The sequence below is a fragment of the Rhodamnia argentea genome, chromosome 11 (genome assembly GCF_020921035.1).
Source record: "Rhodamnia argentea isolate NSW1041297 chromosome 11, ASM2092103v1, whole genome shotgun sequence".
NCBI classification, from domain to species: Eukaryota; Viridiplantae; Streptophyta; class Magnoliopsida; order Myrtales; family Myrtaceae; genus Rhodamnia; species Rhodamnia argentea.
In genome coordinates this window covers 22516978-22534742 of record NC_063160.1, presented here as the reverse complement: position 1 = coordinate 22534742, position 17765 = coordinate 22516978, and the positions used below count along the sequence as shown (strand labels likewise).

Genomic DNA, 17765 nt, shown 5'->3' with positions numbered 1-17765 from the left:
CAAGCGAAGTGGGACTTTCGAAAAAAGCTCTAAATATTCGTAATTACTTAATTTATTGATAATATATTCATCTGTAAATGTGTAAGTAAATAATATAATATAATCTCTTACGAGTTTTAACATTAAGATCTGAATCTTTCCTATCGAGTAGTAACCTTTCTAAAATCATGTCAAATCTCAAGATATTTGTACCTGTCCACACACGTGTGTATATATGTTTTTTTAATGTAAATTGTGTATTTTTATTGGTAAGTTATTGCCACTATACGATAATTCAAATATTTATCTGCAAAATTATTTCGTTCAACCTTTCAAACGACAATTCTTTTACCAATACGCAGCACGTGTGCCCATCACTAGTGTACATAGTATAAACAGAGACAAGATTAGAACAGCTAATCCTAATTAGTTAGTAATATTAACAATGATTATAATTACGATTACTTATTAGTGATTGACTTTTAAGAAAGGGATAATCACAAATGATACTTTAACTTTGATCCCATGTGCAATGTGGTTTTTAAATTTTTATTTTGATCAACGTGATCCCCGAATTTTTTAAACATATTTAACTCAGTCCTAACTTAATTCATAAATTATGGGAAGGCATTTGTTCGTAGAGTGATAGTAGCTGAAATGCTATTGGTTTTAGGAGGACTATAATGAGAAGGATTATGAATTATTAGAATTATCATCCTAGGCGAAGCAATGCTACCCATAAGGGAGCCTAGCAATGACAATAAACCTAAACTGGGAGAAACCTCGGATGGATTGAGTTGGTGGGCAAGAAGCTGATCTTGCCTTTGTTGATTGTCAATCTTTTCTTTTAGCGAGAAATCAAACTATATGCTAGAACCACAGCTCACTCATTGGCCTCGCTTAGGTTCCTTTCAATTATCTCCGGATTGCGCGGTTCCAAATGTCGTTGGTAGATTGAGATCCGATGGTATTCTTATAGTTCATGGACTAAATTAAACATGTTTCAAAAATTCGAGAACCACATTGATCGAAATTAAAAATTTAGGGGCCATATTGCACCTTGAACATCTTCATATAGTTCATGAACTAAGTTAAACATGTTCCCAAAATTCGAAAATCACATTAATCAAAATTAAAAACTCGCGAGTCACATTGTATATTGGACTAAAGTTTAAAAATCATAAATTAAAAATTTAAAGATTACATTATATATTGAGCCAAAATTTAAAGGAGATTTGTCTCATTTTCCCCTTAAAAAATGGTGTGCATGTGTGCTTATGAGGTGCTTTGGGCACTTAACAACGAATTCTTTTTAAAGAAAAAAGTCGCAAAAATTACTTGCGAGCCCGAGCGAGTCAATCAACTCGTGCGACCGAGCGGATTCAGAGTACGCTATCAATCCGAAACCACCGAACTCCGTCGATTCGATCATTCGAGCTTTCAGTTGAAGATTTCTGTTCTGGCATTGGGGACGAATCGGAGGTGTGTTGCGAACCCTAGAAGAAGCAGAGCACATCGGAGAGGTCTGATAACTGCTTCCACCACTTCCATGGTCTTTCAGGTTAGTTTACAATTCAGGTATCGCTCAATCTCGTGCTGGTCTTGTCCGCGTTCGTTTGATTCCGCATGCGACTCGGTGAAAAACTCTCTTTTCAGCTTACTCTCGAGCTGCTCCTGCTACTACCTGTTAAAGCTTTGCATTTTTGCTGAAATTACTGTGGCAAACGATGTGGAAAGTGAGCTCTATGGGTCAAGGGTTGAATTTCCTGCTGTTATGCTGGTGATGCTGTCGTAATCAGGCTAGGAGTTTTAGCTGAAGGTTGGAATTTGTCTTGCTTTTCATTGTTTTTAGTTTGCTCTGGTTACGAAATGATGTTATCCTTTCAGGGGTGTTTTTTGACTTCGCTCATTGATCAACAGATACCGGGGAGTTAAAATGAGTGGTGGCAGGGAGAGGGCCCTCGGAGTTGGGGGTCAGCACGTTTTGGATTATCTTAAACGGATGCAAGCGGAGAACCCAGCATTCTTTTATGCGGTGGAGAGCGATGATGACCACTCCAGTGGAAACATATTCTGGTCCGATGCGATGGCTAGGATGAACTATACGCACTTCGGCGACACCGTGACATTCGACACTACGTACCGGACGAGCCGGCACAAGTTGCCTTTTGCATCATTTACGGGATTGAATCATCATGGGCAACCGGTTTTGTTCGGCTGCGCACTGATTCTGAATGATTCGGAGTCCTCTTTCATTTGGGTGCTCCAAACTTGGCTTCATTCTATGGGCGGACGGTATCCTGTCTCTATCACGACCGATCCTGACGGACTTATCCAGGTCGCTGTTTCGCAAGTTCTTCCTGGTACTCGCCACCGTTTTTGTAAGCGGGGCATATTTAGGGAAACTCAAGACAAGCTGGCAGACCTTTACCAATCACATCCCACTTTTGAATTTGAATTTAAAAGATGCATAAACGAGGCTGAGACAATTGATGAGTTTGAAGCAGCCTGGGAGTCACTGCTGCAAAGATATTACATTACAGATAAAGAATGGCTTCAGTCAATTTATAGTGCTCGGGAGCAATGGGTCCCACTTTACATGAGAGATACCTTTTTTGGAGATTTAGGCTTGGCAGAGAGAAGTGAAGGTTTGAACACTTTTTTTGATGGTTATGTCAATGCATCAACGACCATACAGATGCTAATTAAGCAGTATGAAAAAGCTGTAGCAAATTGGCATGAAAAGGAACTAAAAGCTGATTATGACACAACCAATACTCCACCTGTTCTGAAGACACCGTCTCCTATGGAGAAACAAGCTGCCGGGTTATTTACGAGAAGAATCTTTATGAAATTTCAGGAGGAACTAGTCGAGACTCTTGCAAATCCTGCAACCAAAATTGAGGATTCAGGAGCAGTCAGCACTTACCGGGTGGCAAAATATGGGGAAGAGTGCAAAGCACACACTGTTAGTTTCAATTCTTTCGAGATGAAAGCCACTTGCAGCTGCCAAATGTTTGAATATACTGGAATCATTTGTCGACATATCCTGGCAGTTTTTAGAGCAAAAAATGTTTTGACACTGCCCTCTCAATATATACTGAAAAGATGGACTAGAAATGCCAAGAGTGGCTCCATTACCAATGAGAATGCTCCCGAAGTACCAAATGATCCTCGAGAATCTCTAACAGTGCGGTATAATAATTTACGCCAGGAAGCAATTAAATACGTGGAGGAAGGAGCAAAGTCCATCTACATTTATAATGTGGCACTGGGTGCTCTACAAGATGCTGCTAAGAAGGTAGCTGCTGTGAAAAATAAAGGTCCTGGAGCTGCGCCGGATGGAAATCTGGCAAATGGCAATAGTAAAGAGTTTCATGCCTCTGGAGAAAATCACATGTTGACATTTCACTCCGTGGTAAGTGCGTTCTGATTTATGGACGTGTCATGTTTCTAATTCTAGTTTTGTGGCTTGCCAATAAATTTGTTCATGTAACCCCCTCTTGAACTTTAGCTACTTTCAGCTGTATTATTCCACTTTTTCTTCAAAACCAAGATGCTCCAGTGTAATTACTGGTTCATCTGTACTTTATGTTTTGGGATTTTTCTTGAACTAAAATGCTGGTGTTGGCAAAACAACATAGTAGAATTCCTGTAACAAAATCCACTTAGTGGAAAGTGTTACTATGCTATAATATCTGAAGTGCCCTGCACCAACCTAGTTTTATCCCCTCCAAGAGGGGCGTGGGTTCCTTATGTACAGCATAGGGAATTATGATCGAACCCCAGTTTGGAGTGGTAAGAAATGAAGGTTTTTAAAGCACATAAATACGATGATTTTTCTCAGTTTCTCTGTTGTTATTTGGAGTAGTTAATGTTATGCATTGAGTTGTCTGCAGAGGTATATACTGGACGGAAAAGGATTTCTCTTTTATCATGCTATGCTGAATATATCATGTTGCTGTTTTTTTATCGTCTTCAATGTCTTGCTTCATAACAACAGTTGATAACAGGAACATTGTAGATGTGGCCTGTCAGTTTCTGATATATGTGATCGTAGAAGTAGTTGGAAGAAAATTTTAAACTGCAATCTGAGATTGAATATGGAATTTGTAGATGTCTGAAACTAGTGCCAATTCATGCAGAAAGGTTATACTCGTTACTTTTCATTCTTGCTTTATATGTGATCTTAAGTCATTGGACTTGTAAATGTTAATGCTTTGTGGCCTTCAGGATGAGAAGAAAAAGAAAATTCGTGAGTTGACTGCTGCATTGGAAAGTACGAATCAAAGATGCGAAGTTTATCGGACAAATCTTCTGGCTATTTTGAAAGATATGGAAGATCAGAAGTTAAAGCTCTCAGTGAAGGTCCAAAATGCTAGGCTAAGTCTCAAAGAGTGAGTCTGTTGGGAGAATCGTTCTTGTAGCTGTATGTTTCTTAGCTTTTCATCATGGCACTTATCTAACTCACTAGTGAGTGTTCTTTAAGAGAGAGAGAGGTCGGTGGTTCACGAAAGTTCCGATTCCGTGGCTTCCCCATGTGCTTGACAAAAGTTGAAGTGCCGACAGTTAAAGTTACATCCGGGAAATACTATATGCCTTAACCATAGTCAATTAATGTAAAAAGTACATGCCTTGAAAGTTTCACACATTATGTCCAGCAATGCCTTTCAAGGGTCATCTTTTTGCTTTCTCAAGCAAAGCCTTCAAGTGTCATCTTCACAAGCATGGCTTTTGAAGTTCGTGTTGTATTTCAAGCTATACATATCCTGTACAGTCGGTGTTGGATAACCCCCGGAGTTAATGCCGGAGACAATTGAACAGAGATAATGCACGCGGAATCTACAGTTGGACCACCTTGCAAGGTGCACCCAAGCGAAATTGAAATTAAAATGAGACTTTACAAGTAAACATTGTCTCCCCGCAAAATTATAGCGGTACTCCCTGATTGTCGGTAAAGCCCGTATTAATTATTGAAGGCAGTGAGATAAGTATCAAACCTAGCAAATGCCTTTCTTTTAGGGTTTGGAAGAAATTGGCCGCTTCTATTATAAAAACGTAATTCCCCCAATTCTTTAAAAAGAAAGAAAGAAAAGAAAGCCAGAGAGAGGCAAACAACGCTACCTAGAAAGTTCCTACACTCTATTCATCTGCTGACCCTATATGTACAAAGAGCACCTTGTTTCTTCCTGAGCAGCCAAAGCAGATGCGACCGAGGCCTGTTTCACGGTTGATGTAGCCCAAGATGAACCGCCACAGGGCGTTGCTCTAGCGCATCATCAAATGCCATCTTTCATGCTGATTTTCACATTCTGCACTTTTATCGCCAATTGAAGTTTATGATCCTCAATTTCTTTTAGTACCGAAAGCAAATTAGCCCGATATAATTCACACTTCCGATTTGCAGACTCTAGTTCATTGATGAGTTCTCCAATCTTACGGTCCATATCCTCCTGAAAGAGATACACAAACAATTTCAGGCCTCAGCAGAAAACATGTTTCACCATACATTCTGTAGGCATGATCACTATCTGATTACAAATACAGGATGGAGATCTGACAAGTGTCAATGCAACTTGAAAAAGACTTGGGACCTAATCTTTCAGAGAAATCAGAGACACTGAGAAACTTTAGCAGTGAAAAAATTACTGACATCTTTAGAAAAATTGTTGCTTTAACAACCAACCTAAGGTCCGCATCAGATGAATTCTGAAAATCTTCACTGTCCAATAATCTTAGACTGTAGGGTAGCAGTTTGTTTTTCCAGTGGTTAGTCAATCCTTTCCACAAGGTAAGTAAACTCTGGACAATCTCAAGATCTAACCATCATTTCTCACACGACCATACTAAGGATACAGGAAAAGTGGCATTATTTAGTAAATACACCACACATAATAAAAGGGGAGGAAACAACAAAATTGACTAGGAAGGATTTTACACGAAAAGAAGAGGCAGGCATAGGCAAGTGTCATTTCCAATTAGAGGGACAAAGCAATGGCTGAATTAGAGAGATGATTCGTACCTCGGATAGGCTTTGGCCGGCTGTCATATGACTACGGCCAGTTGAAATATTATATGAAGACCTATGCCGCATTAAATCATCTTTACTGCGTCCATTGACCATGACAGCCCTTCCCTCATTTTTTGAAGCAAGACCAACTTTCTTTGCAGCATCTTGAAGAGCACTCATTGCCACATCATAGACATCCAGAGACTTTGCCCCTTCATCGACATATTTAAAAGCCTCATGTCGCAAGGTGTTGTACCGGACAGTATGCGACTCTAGATAATTTGTATATAAGCTATTAGCATGTTCTTCTAAAGTAACACTGCTCTTCGCATTTCTTGTCCATCGTTTTCGAATAAAATGAGGTGGGAGGGTAAGCACGTTGGTCACTCTGAAAACAGCTAATACATGTCGGCAAAGAAGACCTGAGAATTCAAACATCTGGCAGCTACAAGTTGCTCTCATCTCCGGAACATTGAACTTAACATAGTAAGATTTATGATCCTCCCCATATTTGGCAACTTGGTAGGTAATGATCTCACTGTCATCATCAACTTTGGATGCCATAAAGGTAAGTGTGCCAACCAATTCCTCTTGAAATCTTATAAAAAGCTTCCTTGTGTAAAACTCAGATGCTTGCTTCTCCATCGGAGATGGGGTTTTGAGGACTGGGGAAGTGTTCATCGTATCATAGTCTGCTTTTACTTCTTTCTCGTTCCGACTCTCCAGCGCTTTCTCATACAATTTAAAAAACTGATTCAAATTAGTCGAAGCATTTATATATCCATCAAAATATGAGTTCATACTATCACTACGCTGAGTTATAGACATCTCTGCAAAGAACGTGTCCCTAAGATATACAGGGACCCAGTGCCTACGGGCAGAATATATTGTCTGAAGCCATTCATGATCCCTGAGGTCATACCTATGAATGAGCGCCAGCCAGCAAGATTCAAATTCATCAACTGATTCCGTCAAATTTACACACTTGTGGAAGTCTGCTTCAAAAGCTGGATGCTTAAAAAATACTTGCGACAGCTTCTCCTGACACTTCTTGAAGATGTGCCATTTACAGATGCGATGACGAGTTTCAGGAAAAACCTGTGCAATTGCTGAGCCTATCACTGCATCGTGATCGGTTGTGACTGACACCGGAGGGCGTCCAGACATTGCCACAAGCCATGTCTTAAAAAGCCAGACAAATGATAATTCAGATTCATTAATCATAAAAGCACAGCCAAATAGTATCGGTTGTCCATGATGATTCACCCCAGTAAAGGGTGCAAATGGCAAACGGTATCTATTGGACCTGTAAGTCGTGTCAAACGTGACAGTATCACCGAAGTAAGTGTAATTCATTCTCGACCTCGAGTCAGCCCAGAAGACATTGCACACAGACTGGTCTTCATCACTCTGCACTGCATAGAAGAAATTGTCATTCTCAGCTTGCATTTGCTTCAAATAATCCAGAAGTAGCTGAATATCTCCTTCTAAGCTTTTCTGACGATTGTTCCTCATGTAGTTCCTACAGTCAACCTCCGTAAACCCGACCTTACTAATTCCACCATACTCTTTTATCAACGCTGACATGATCCTTCGAGGACCCAAACCAGCTGCCTGCAAGGTATCGATCAAGGTCTTAGCGGGGCCAGATATTTGCCTGTGAGAGCGGAGGCAATGCACCTGATCAGGGGGAACCAGCTCATGATTATGCTCTCTGACAAACCCTGAGACGACCCATTTACCAGAATCCTGCATCTTCACCGACAGAGAGGCCTTGCATCCGACTCTTGTAATCGTTCTTGGGCGCTTGATCTCCCTGTCCTTCGTCCGCTTCTCGTTCAGATTCCTAAACCCCTCCTTGGCACAAACAAACTGCCTCTGAATAATGGCTCCATCCCGCCGGGATCGGCGAGAGGAGCTCACGCGGGTACTAAACCCAACACGGCGAGCATACGAGTTGTAAAAGGCCTTGGCAGCCTCCTCTGACTCAAATTCCATCCCCTCATAAGGCTCGAGATCCAGCAGATCCCCGTCAGGGAGATAAATCTCGCCACTTCCACTGCCAAAAACGCCTCCGCCACTGATATTTTGTGGACTATCAATCATGTCCTCATCGTCGGCTTGGTGCTCTATGTCCACACCATCATCGTCCACTTCCCTCCCACTACTGCCAACTCCACCTCCTAACCCTATGTCGAATTCAATCACCTCGTTTTCCATATGCAGCTGAAAGAAAATATCCCAAACAGCCACTGCCTTGCACTTAACTCGAACGCTTCATATCATGCGATCGACAGCAGGAAAGCAGACGCAACACAAGCATTTAATATCGAGCGAGTGTCTACGCAGTATTCGCACAAGGCGATGAGAGAGACAGAGAGAGAGAGAGAACTGACCCTCGGGAGCATGAGAAACAACGAGCGGAGTGTTAATTGACGTGCGTCACCGTGATTGAAGCAGCCGGCATTTCTGCTTCGAAGAGCAATGGGGCGGACACCGATGAAGGCGACGGAGAGCGAGAAATTTCTCGCGCTAGGGTTTTGAGACAGAAGCGACGAAGGAAGCCCCTGTAGCTTCCGCGAGATGTTTCGCCGGAAGAATACGATCAAGTTTGAAGCTTTCTGCTTGCGATTGAACGGAGAGGAGTGATGAAACTGGCACGAGTGGAAAAGGAGAGACAGGGAGAGAGAGAGAATCGTGAAGCCTGAGAATGGCGGACGGAGTGTTGGGGTGGCGATCGTGTGTTGCTGGGTTTCTCAAGTTCGGGGTCGTTGAGCGTTGACTGTAGGGTGGTGATCACCGTCTGATTTGAAGGAGGATGTGATCATACGGCTGAGGCCGATGCAGAGCGGGACGTGAACGGTGAGCACATGATTCAGGGGAAGGAAAGGAAAACCACGTGACGTGACCTCACATGATTATTCAATAATATTGTCTTTTTTCTTTTTCAATTTTCTGTTTTCGGCGGAAAAAGTCTTCACTTCACATACGAGAAACAAAAATAAAACTAGTTAATGAAATTTTAAACCGTAGAAAAAAAGTTTGGCTTTTTCTTTTTTTTATTTATTTCTTTCTTGTTTTAATTTCTGGGCCACGCTTCGGAGTTGTTGATTACAAGACATAATACATATCTATGTTTGTAAGAAATTGTACTATTGAACTTTTATGCAAACATCTCATCCACTATTCATTTTGTATGTTTATTCCGATTCACAATCGGTCTTTCTCGCTCTTTATCACAAGGGTTTAATACTGCTAAAAATCACAAATTAATATATTTATGATAAATTTATTCCAAACTAATTTTTTCACCACAATTTTTTTTTTCAAAACTAGTATACGATAAATTTATCTTCCGTTGATTTCGTTAAATTTTACTACTAAATTACCGAATTCGATGACATGTGACAATCGATGAGTCACCAGGTTGGGGTTTTACCCACCGAGTGTATCACTTTTTGGATTTTTCGTGGTATTAATTCAATTTAACGAAAACTAATAGCAAAATTGTAGCAGATGTACCGGTTTGGAGGTTTACGGTAATAAAAAAATTAGTTCAGGGTAAACTTATCACGTGTACATCAGTTTGAAATATTTTGTTGTCAAAAAATTAGTTTTGAATAAATTTATATATGTGTACTAATTTGAGGTTTTTCATAGTATTAACACTTATAAAAGTTTAAAACTAATCTTTTGCTATTATAATTTACCGGATCAAAAGCTTTTGATCAAATCACTCTTCATATTCCTCCCATGCTATTAAAAATGTCCCGTGAAATGAAGCAACGATTCAAAAAAAAGAAAGAAAGAAATAAAGCAAATATTTTTTTTTCAAATATTTATATTTCTAAACTTGTTTTCTAGTAAAAAAATTCTCTCGACCTGCATTTCTTCTTTGGATTCGCTTCCTCTCGTTATTTAATCGAGTAGGGGAATGAATGCCCTAAACCGCAAGTCAAGAGGCGGGAACACAATAATGTCGATATCTCCCGTCTACGGGTGTTCCGATCCGTCGAAGGAAACAAATATTCTTATGTTCGGTATCAACGTAATTGTTTTGCGTTTTCAAAAGAAATATCCGAAATTAGATTTCGAGTTACTTAATATCCACTCAAAATAAAAGGACATTTATCACAAAAAAACAATCAAGAAAATTAAGAAGAGAGATCAAAGGGAGAGAGACAAAGAAAGGGGGGCGGGGTTCGGCACGTGAGGCGGATAGAGAAGGAGGTTGAAAAGTTCATCCACACCTTTGCCTCGGAGGCCTTTGCCTACGGCAGCCAATGCCACTTTGCGCAGCTTCTTGCTTCCCTGCCTTCTCTATATATCGTCGCGCGCACTCATTCTCATTCTCTCTCTCACCCAAAGTTTCAGGAGCTTCGAATCTCAGTCGCAGAGCGCTCAGAAAACCCCACAGTTGTCGCCTGCAAGCAGCCACGGCTTCTGGGTAACCTTCGCTCCGCCGCGCTTCGGTGTTCACGTCTGTTCTCCTTCCGTTCTGGGTGCGGGGGGCGACGCTGCGTGCTCTCCCCTCCCCTCTCTCTCTCTCTCTCTCTCTCTCTCTCTCTCTCTCTCTCTCTCGTGGGTGAGCGAGCGAGCGAGCGGACGAGCGTTTCGTGCTTTGCGGGGGCTCCGAGGTCGAACAGCTGAGTTCCGAACGGCGAGCGAGTCGTTGCGGCTGTCGAGATGGACGACGATGGAGGCGCTCTGGCGCGGGAGGAGACGGCGGCCATCGGGGAGGAGGGAGGGCCGGAACAATGCGAGGGCGTCAGCGCGTGCGAGAAGTCTCGAGCCGCGGGCGAATGCGGCGACGAGGATCCCTCCGAGCGAGCCCCCGAAGCCTTGGCTCTCGCCGAGCCCGCTAAGGCTGACGAGGCCGACGCGGGCCGAGAAAATGCGGAGGCGCCGACGGGCGCAAACGCGGATGGCGTCCCCGAGCCGGTGGGCGAGGATGCTCGGGTCGATGCGAGTGCTGACGAACCGCGCGCCGCCGTTGGGAACGGTTCTGGCGATGTGGAGCCTTCGAATCAGGTTGAAAATGCCGAAGACAACCGGATTGAGAAAGAATCCAAGGGTAGTGCGACGGAGAATGATAAGCAGATTGTTCTGAAGGAAGAGATTGATCCATTGAAAAGCTCGGAGCCACGGTTTTCCTGGGAAACACAATATGATTATGGCGATGAATCAGGGACAGAGGAGGAGCAATATTCTTTCAGGAAGGAGGTCGAAACTTTTTACAAGGGGAGGAATTTGGAGTTCAAAGCTCCGAAGTTCTACAAAGAAGAACTGAACTTGCTCAAGTAACTTTTTTCTGCTGCGATATTTTCTTGAATTTAGCTGTTCGTACCCTGTTGTCTTTTGACAGTTTTACTTTTTTGCAATAGACTATACAGAGCTGTGGTTAAACTTGGCGGCTATGAGCAGGTGCCTCTCAATTTTATCCCCTTTACTGTAGCAAATTTTGGAAAAGTTTCCGTTTTTATTTCCCACGAATGATATATGTAACCAGAACAATGATGCATTGTGGTATTCCATTTCTTCAAGCCGGGGGAAGGGTTCAGGATATGGTATAAGCTTTTCTTCTCCCGTTCTCCAATCTCCATTTACCTGCCCATTTCTAAGGCTTATTACCATGAAAGAATGATGAATAGCTTGCAAAAACTTTCTTCATAGCTCCTTGCTGGGCTGCTGGCAAGCAATGCAAGCTTCGTGTTCAGCAACAATTTTGTTTGTACATCGGAAACTCCACTTGGAGGCCATTTGTGGCTGTATGGTTAAAGCATGCAAAATGTTCTTTACTAAGGAACTTTGTTGCGCAAAAGCTTATATTGTGAGTGGTACTGGGACACCTGAGTCAAGTGATCAGTTATTTGCTTCCCTAAATGTAGTTAGTTGAAATTGTCTATTATCTCTTCTGCTGTGTAATTCATAACACTTTAGCTTTGCCGAGATGCGTAACTGTTGGGTGGTTTAGGCATGGATTTATGCTGTATGTCTACTTATGCGTATACCGATCTATTTGAGTGGATATATTTGAAAAGGTTGTCAGTTTTTTTCAGTAAATGCTGAGATGACATATCTAAAGCAATACTGCTCATTAGACCACAAAAGGATGATTTCAAGTGAAAAATAGTGTTGTCCCATCCCAACCAAACTCAATTACTGTATATGCCGTCATATTGATCTGTGAAGACAACATGATCTCCTTGCTGGTATCAAGAAATTAATGGCTTGCTTTCTCTTTATTGGGCATCTGCAGGTTACATCATGCAAACTGTGGAGGCAAGTGGGAGCACCATTTAGACCTCCAAAGTAATGGCTCTTTTTGAATATGATTTGCTCATTTGTTCTCATTCGCCGCTTGGTGTTTTTCAATAGAATAGTTCCACTTTTATCATAAGTCAGTAGATTCTTTTAGTTTGCATATTTTGCATCACTTACTTTGTTGGTTTTTGGATAGAGAGGGTTCGAGTTATATTTTCATGTAATCTGCATGTCTGGGGTACCTATTGCGCGTAGCCTTTGCAGATAAGATTTTGGAAAATACTATTGAAATCTGAAGCTCTTCCTTGTGTATGAGCAAGGGATGGTGGTGGCTGTGTAGTTATTGTAGTTTCCTCTGTAGTGGCTGACTTGGGTATTGCTATTTTACTTGAGCAGGACTTGTACTACTGTTTCTTGGACATTCCGGAACTTCTATGAGAAGGTTTTGTTACCCGTGCTACACTCCTTTCAGTTTTCAAAATTCCATCAGATTTTACCTGTATGTGGTGAAGTTTCTTGCACATGATTTTCTGCAGGCACTACTTGAGTATGAAAAGTACAGAATGCAGTGTGGTGAACTTCCTTATTTTGAATATGATAATTCAATTCCCAAGTCTGAAAATCAGGTAACTTTTGTGCAAATAGTAAGGCTGAGCCAAGCAGAATGAGGGTTGAGCTTCATAACTTGACAAAGCATTCTTTTCCTAAGATTGAAAATAACTTTGCTAAGCCATTGACCATTGAGAATAATGTTTCATCTGCAGCACGAGGGTTAGGGATGATTTCACAATTGAAGAGTTGACTGAATTTATATTGGTTTCATCTTAAAAGAATGACCATGTGAATGGAGATACTGATCATCTAGTCAGTCTTGTTCATGTGGTTGGCATTTCACCTTTCTGTTGAAGTCTTTTGTGATTATCCATAGGAGTGATAAACATTGTGGGATTTGATGCCCTTGTCTAAGTCTTGTCGCGAACATTATCATGTTGCTCACTCTCTTCTTGCAGTGATCAATAGATGCCAAGATATTAATTGAAGCAAGAGGAATGTTGTGAATATTCTAACATTTTTTATTTGTAGACGTAAGTAATATCTCTTGTCAATTGCTTTATGGTTATATGTCTGCTTTGGGAGCTTGGCAATATCTTTTTCTGGCACCATAAATGCATTCGAAACTGGAAGACCTGGCAAGTATGTGAAACTCTTACTAAAGCTCTAGGGGTCACATCTACTTTGGCAATACATGAAGGAACCAGTCCTAGTAGAGTTAAGCCAGGAGGTTATGATGCATGTCAAATTTGGCCACAGAACGGGCTGTATGCTCTTCTTTATCCTGTTATGCTAAATACAGATATTAGAAGCCAAAATTCATATAATTCTCATGAATTCATCTTTAGGTTGGTGGTAGTCACATTAGCCAAGCATCAACCTCAGGTAGGGCCCTAAGGGATGCTGCTGCTCGTGCTATGCAGGGTTGGCACTCTCAGAGTTCTGGTAATGCCGAGGTTAGCAATCCAATTATTAAGGCATTTTAAGATTCGATATTCGACACTTTCAACAATTATGTCCCATCATCTGCCTTGCCTTACCTCTGTTTTATCCATTTCTTCCATTTATGGTCCCCTGTTACGAACAATTTCATTTTTCAGGATGGGAAATATAGCTTTTCGCAGAAAAGTGACAAGCAGATAAAGAGTGGTGGTTATCTTTTAATCAATTTTCTTGATTTTTGTGCCCATGGGATAGCCTTACATGAGACTTACTATACTGACTCCCAATGTTTATCTTCAGGTTTGTTAAAGCGCAAAAAAACACCTGCACCTGGGAACACCGTCCCTCCGGCTCGCACTAAAGCATCGAAGCCACAGTAATTTGCCGAATCAACTAGTTTGGGTCTGAATTGTTTGTGAAACAAGTGAAAATTTTTCCTTGACTTTGGATTTTTTTTATTTTTATTTTTTGCAGATTAAACTCAATAGTAATTGATGTTGGGCCACCTGCTGACTGGGTAAAGATTAACGTGTATAAAATTGTAAGTTCTTCTGTTTTCTGATTGAGTTCTTTCAGACATATATTTGCAATTAAAAGTAACTATCCTAACTATGACTGCAGTCTGACCAAAAAAAAAAAAAACTATGACTGCAGAATGAATGCTTTGAGGTTTATGCTTTAGTTCCTGGGCTTCTCCGTGAGGAGGTAAGTCTAATGTAGCCAGTAGCACTTTATTATGCCCTTTTTGGCACGCTTCCTCCATTTACACAGTGTTACCTCTTGTTTTATTGTTTCATCTTTACCCTTAAAGGAGGATTGTCATTAATGTTATTGGGTTTATGTAAGTGGTTAGAGGGATTTCTAAATACATGATCTCAAATCACATCATAGTTCTGTTTTGTTGAGAAGGTTAAGTAACATTGTACTTGCTGACAGAAAATTCAGTGGATGTGACGTAAAGATGGTTAACCTTTTTCATAGTTTATGCATACCGGTGTCTGCTGGTCCTTGTGGTGCAAGAGGAATTGACTATGCCACCTTAGCTTTTAGTGCTGGGCACTCGTGATTGTTTTATTTTCTGTCCCCAGTGTTGCAGTAATTAAAAGATGGCTGTGTAATAACACTTTGGGCATAAAATTCAGGATAGGAGTTTATGGGTTTTAGTTCATACAAAGAACTTATACAGGTGTTTGGGAATTAAAAATTTGTTAGTCAGCCCCATGGGAGGGGATGCTTGTAGTGAGGGAGGGAGCTTAGACTAAGTTAGGCAAAGCTGAATCCATTAGACTCACCTGGAAGTCATTTTGTTATAAGGTAGCCACTCTTTTACTGGATAATTTGATTTTCTTTTTTCATGAAAAGAAGAGGTGCTCCAGGAAAATCTTCTGATGGTTAAAGCAGAAAATGTCAGAAAAGACATTTAAAATCATTGGTGATTATTTGGTTGCAGCCTTCACTTCATAACTTTTTTATTTGTAAGTCAGGTACATGTGCAGTCTGATCCTGCAGGACGTCTGATTATATCTGGTCAACCACAGCAACTGGATAATCCCTGGGGTGTCACGCCCTTTAAAAAGGTTTGTTAAACAAAATAAAGATTATTTATGTAGAGTCCCTGTAAGGATGAATTTTTTACTTTCTTCTTTAGTTTCAAGCGGTTAAAGTGCAAATTTAGCACTGTGCCAATCCTTGTTGATAGAGTTATTGTGAGTTCCAAATGTCTACGCCTGCATTTTACTATCTTTATGATAACTCAGATGAAGTACTAAATTTCTTTATATGGGACAAGATCATAAAAAATCTCATCTTCCTTGTTGCTGTCCTACAGTTTTTTGGAGATACTGATCTTGCAGAATAGATTTTCAGATACTTGCGTTCTTGGTTGATCAGCTTTTTGATTTTCTGCCGTATATTTGCAGTGTTTGTACAATTGGAAATTTGACAATCAAGGCGGTTTCTCGCAGGTTGTCAGCTTACCATCGAGAATTGATCCACACCAGACATCTGCTGTGGTCACCCTGAATGGCCAATTATTTGTGCGTGTTCCATGTGAGCAGAAGGATCTGTAATGCTAGGGCAATTCCATATTTCGCGAGGCATCTGCATGTCATGCTCTGTTCATATCTATGAGGTGAAAGATTTGCTTCTGACCTTGCTGTGGCCCTGCTTCGCCGAATTTCTCAACTCAAAAGTCTCGCAAATAAGTTTTTTTGCGCACTAAATGCCTAAATGAAGCTTTGACCTACACCAGTGGATAGCTTAATCTTTTTGGAATAATTTTTTTATATTTATTTGACTAATAATTGTCTTTATTCTTAGTGTATTATGATCATGGTATTATGTAGTTTTGTTGTCGAGATTCAAGAGGAGCTATGATTAAACATGTCTGTCGCATACTGGGAAAAGGGAACACTTATTCAGTATTCGGATCTTTATAGTCTTTGATGGAATTATGTGTGGTGCGTGCCTGATGTGAGGAGCTATTCCATGAGGAGGATTCCGAAGATGGTATGCTTCCATGGTATGAAGTACACTGACTTTGTTGTGCATTAGTGATTCTTGCATAATCTTTCCCTTAAGGTAATTGATTTCCAGTTAGATTCTGTTGGTAATTACAGCTAATACAACATGAAAATCTAGTTTGATGGAAACTGTCTCTAACTGCTGAAGTTCACAAAATATAACCATGCGGGTATTGATCGATAAGTATTCTAGGGCGCGCTTTGGTTTCAGGAGATGTAGAGGTTGATACAGAGAGAGTCCCGTGACTCGATTCGCTTGTTTCGCTGCATTGTTCTTGCAGCGTCTTTATAGGACAGGCTCATCTTTCTAACTGCAGAAACTTGAGGACTTTAACTACTTGGCCAATTCATTATCTTAAAGTCAGTACTTTTGACAACAAAAGGAAGCGCTCGAGTAGGAAGAGTGAATCTTTAGCGTGAAGCCAGCACAAATTCTTGCAATTCCCAAGCGTAGATGGTCAAGCATTTAGGCTATATATATATACACACACATGCGCGGGCACTGCGATTTCCCTAATTTTCTTGCAATTAGGAAAATATTATGAGATTAATTATTGAAGTGATTCTTGAAGGCTGTGCATAATCACTTTCTTCATTGCCCTCCCTTTAGTCTTAAGCAACGAGTGTTTCAACGCCAAAAAGCCTATTCAAATGCGACAGCTTTAACCACTTCATGACTTTCTTCATCCTATACACATATATTAATGAAAGCTGTGTTTTCAGACAGTCGAAATCTCAGGGTTAAAGTTCAATACAAAATTTAAAGCAGCAGCCAATCTCTACCATGTTAAAAGCATCCTTTGTATGAACACGAAACACTGCTTGTCGCCGTCGCCGGGGAATCGGAGGGCTTGACTTTCCTAACGCCTTGCTTAGCAAGACAGGCAAAGATTGATGGATAACTGATTGAACCAATTGTCTGACGAGCTTTTATATATAATCCTATGTCCCCTTGAACGAGATTTTGGTGAATACTGCCATTGCCCTCTCAAATATGGCAAATAACAGGCGTCATCTGAGCTATTTGCTTGGCCTAGCAATCACCGTTTTCGCAATCCTGGTGTCGGTGGGTATGTCAGATACCGTGTGGTCCGCCTCATCTAAGGAGTACACCATCGCCGCTGCTGCCGCTCCAACCCTGGGCGTCACGCCTGGAGGCGGTGGCTCCACTGCTGGACAGCCTCAAGCGAGTGTGGCCTTTGCCGTCGCTTCATTTGCCATCACATTAGCCAACGTGGCGCCTCTCTGACTTAATCTATTTGTTCTGGAGAGTCAGAAGATGATTCTACTTGGTTACTTGGGAGTGTGAACTGAATTGGTAAGCTGTAGTTGCTTGATCGGAGGGGACCAATGCCCAAGACACGTCGGTGTTTTAAATTCTGGTCTGCTTATATGATAAGCCTCATATGCTTGTCCAACTTGTTTGATTAAGGTTATTGTCCTATGTGTGAACATCTTCTGTAAATGATATTATTGCAGTGTTTTACATGATTTTT

General features: G+C 41.1%; 3 protein-coding genes across 6 annotated transcripts; 2 read left to right on the top strand and 1 right to left on the bottom strand.

Annotated features, from left to right (window-relative positions):
• Positions 1 to 1292: 1292 nt before the first annotated feature.
• On the top strand, positions 1293 to 4605 carry LOC115756834 (protein FAR1-RELATED SEQUENCE 9). The gene is made up of 4 exons (XM_030696794.2): positions 1293 to 1540; positions 1636 to 1798; positions 1900 to 3397; positions 4213 to 4605. The coding sequence occupies exons 3-4, from the start codon at positions 1916 to 1918 to the stop codon at positions 4378 to 4380; spliced, it is 1650 nt and encodes a 549-aa protein (XP_030552654.1). The 5' UTR covers positions 1293 to 1540; positions 1636 to 1798; positions 1900 to 1915; the 3' UTR covers positions 4381 to 4605.
• Positions 4606 to 4927: 322 nt separating this feature from the next.
• Positions 4928 to 8739, bottom strand: LOC115756833 (protein FAR1-RELATED SEQUENCE 5). 2 transcript variants are annotated; one of them, XM_048272187.1, is made up of 3 exons: positions 8386 to 8739; positions 6002 to 8215; positions 4928 to 5432 (listed from the first exon to the last, which is right to left on the bottom strand). In XM_048272187.1, exons 1-3 carry the CDS (start codon positions 8395 to 8397, stop codon positions 5259 to 5261), a joined length of 2400 nt encoding a protein of 799 aa, XP_048128144.1. In that variant the 5' UTR covers positions 8398 to 8739; the 3' UTR covers positions 4928 to 5258. The 2 variants fall into 2 exon arrangements, with proteins under 2 accessions (XP_048128144.1, XP_048128143.1); XM_048272186.1 differs by having other exon boundaries at positions 6002 to 8264; positions 8386 to 8729.
• A 1826-nt stretch (positions 8740 to 10565) lies between these two features.
• On the top strand, positions 10566 to 16173 carry LOC115756851 (AT-rich interactive domain-containing protein 3-like). 3 transcript variants are annotated; one of them, XM_048272468.1, is made up of 14 exons: positions 10584 to 10630; positions 10669 to 11289; positions 11374 to 11413; positions 12249 to 12301; positions 12650 to 12695; positions 12790 to 12879; positions 13654 to 13761; positions 13906 to 13954; positions 14048 to 14123; positions 14222 to 14288; positions 14402 to 14452; positions 15232 to 15324; positions 15712 to 15796; positions 15906 to 16173. In XM_048272468.1, exons 2-14 carry the CDS (start codon positions 10676 to 10678, stop codon positions 15974 to 15976), a joined length of 1443 nt encoding a protein of 480 aa, XP_048128425.1. In that variant the 5' UTR covers positions 10584 to 10630; positions 10669 to 10675; the 3' UTR covers positions 15977 to 16173. The 3 variants fall into 3 exon arrangements, with proteins under 3 accessions (XP_048128424.1, XP_048128426.1, XP_048128425.1); XM_048272467.1 differs by having other exon boundaries at positions 10566 to 11289; XM_048272469.1 differs by having other exon boundaries at positions 10567 to 11289; positions 15712 to 16173.
• The last annotated feature ends 1592 nt before the right edge of the window (positions 16174 to 17765 follow it).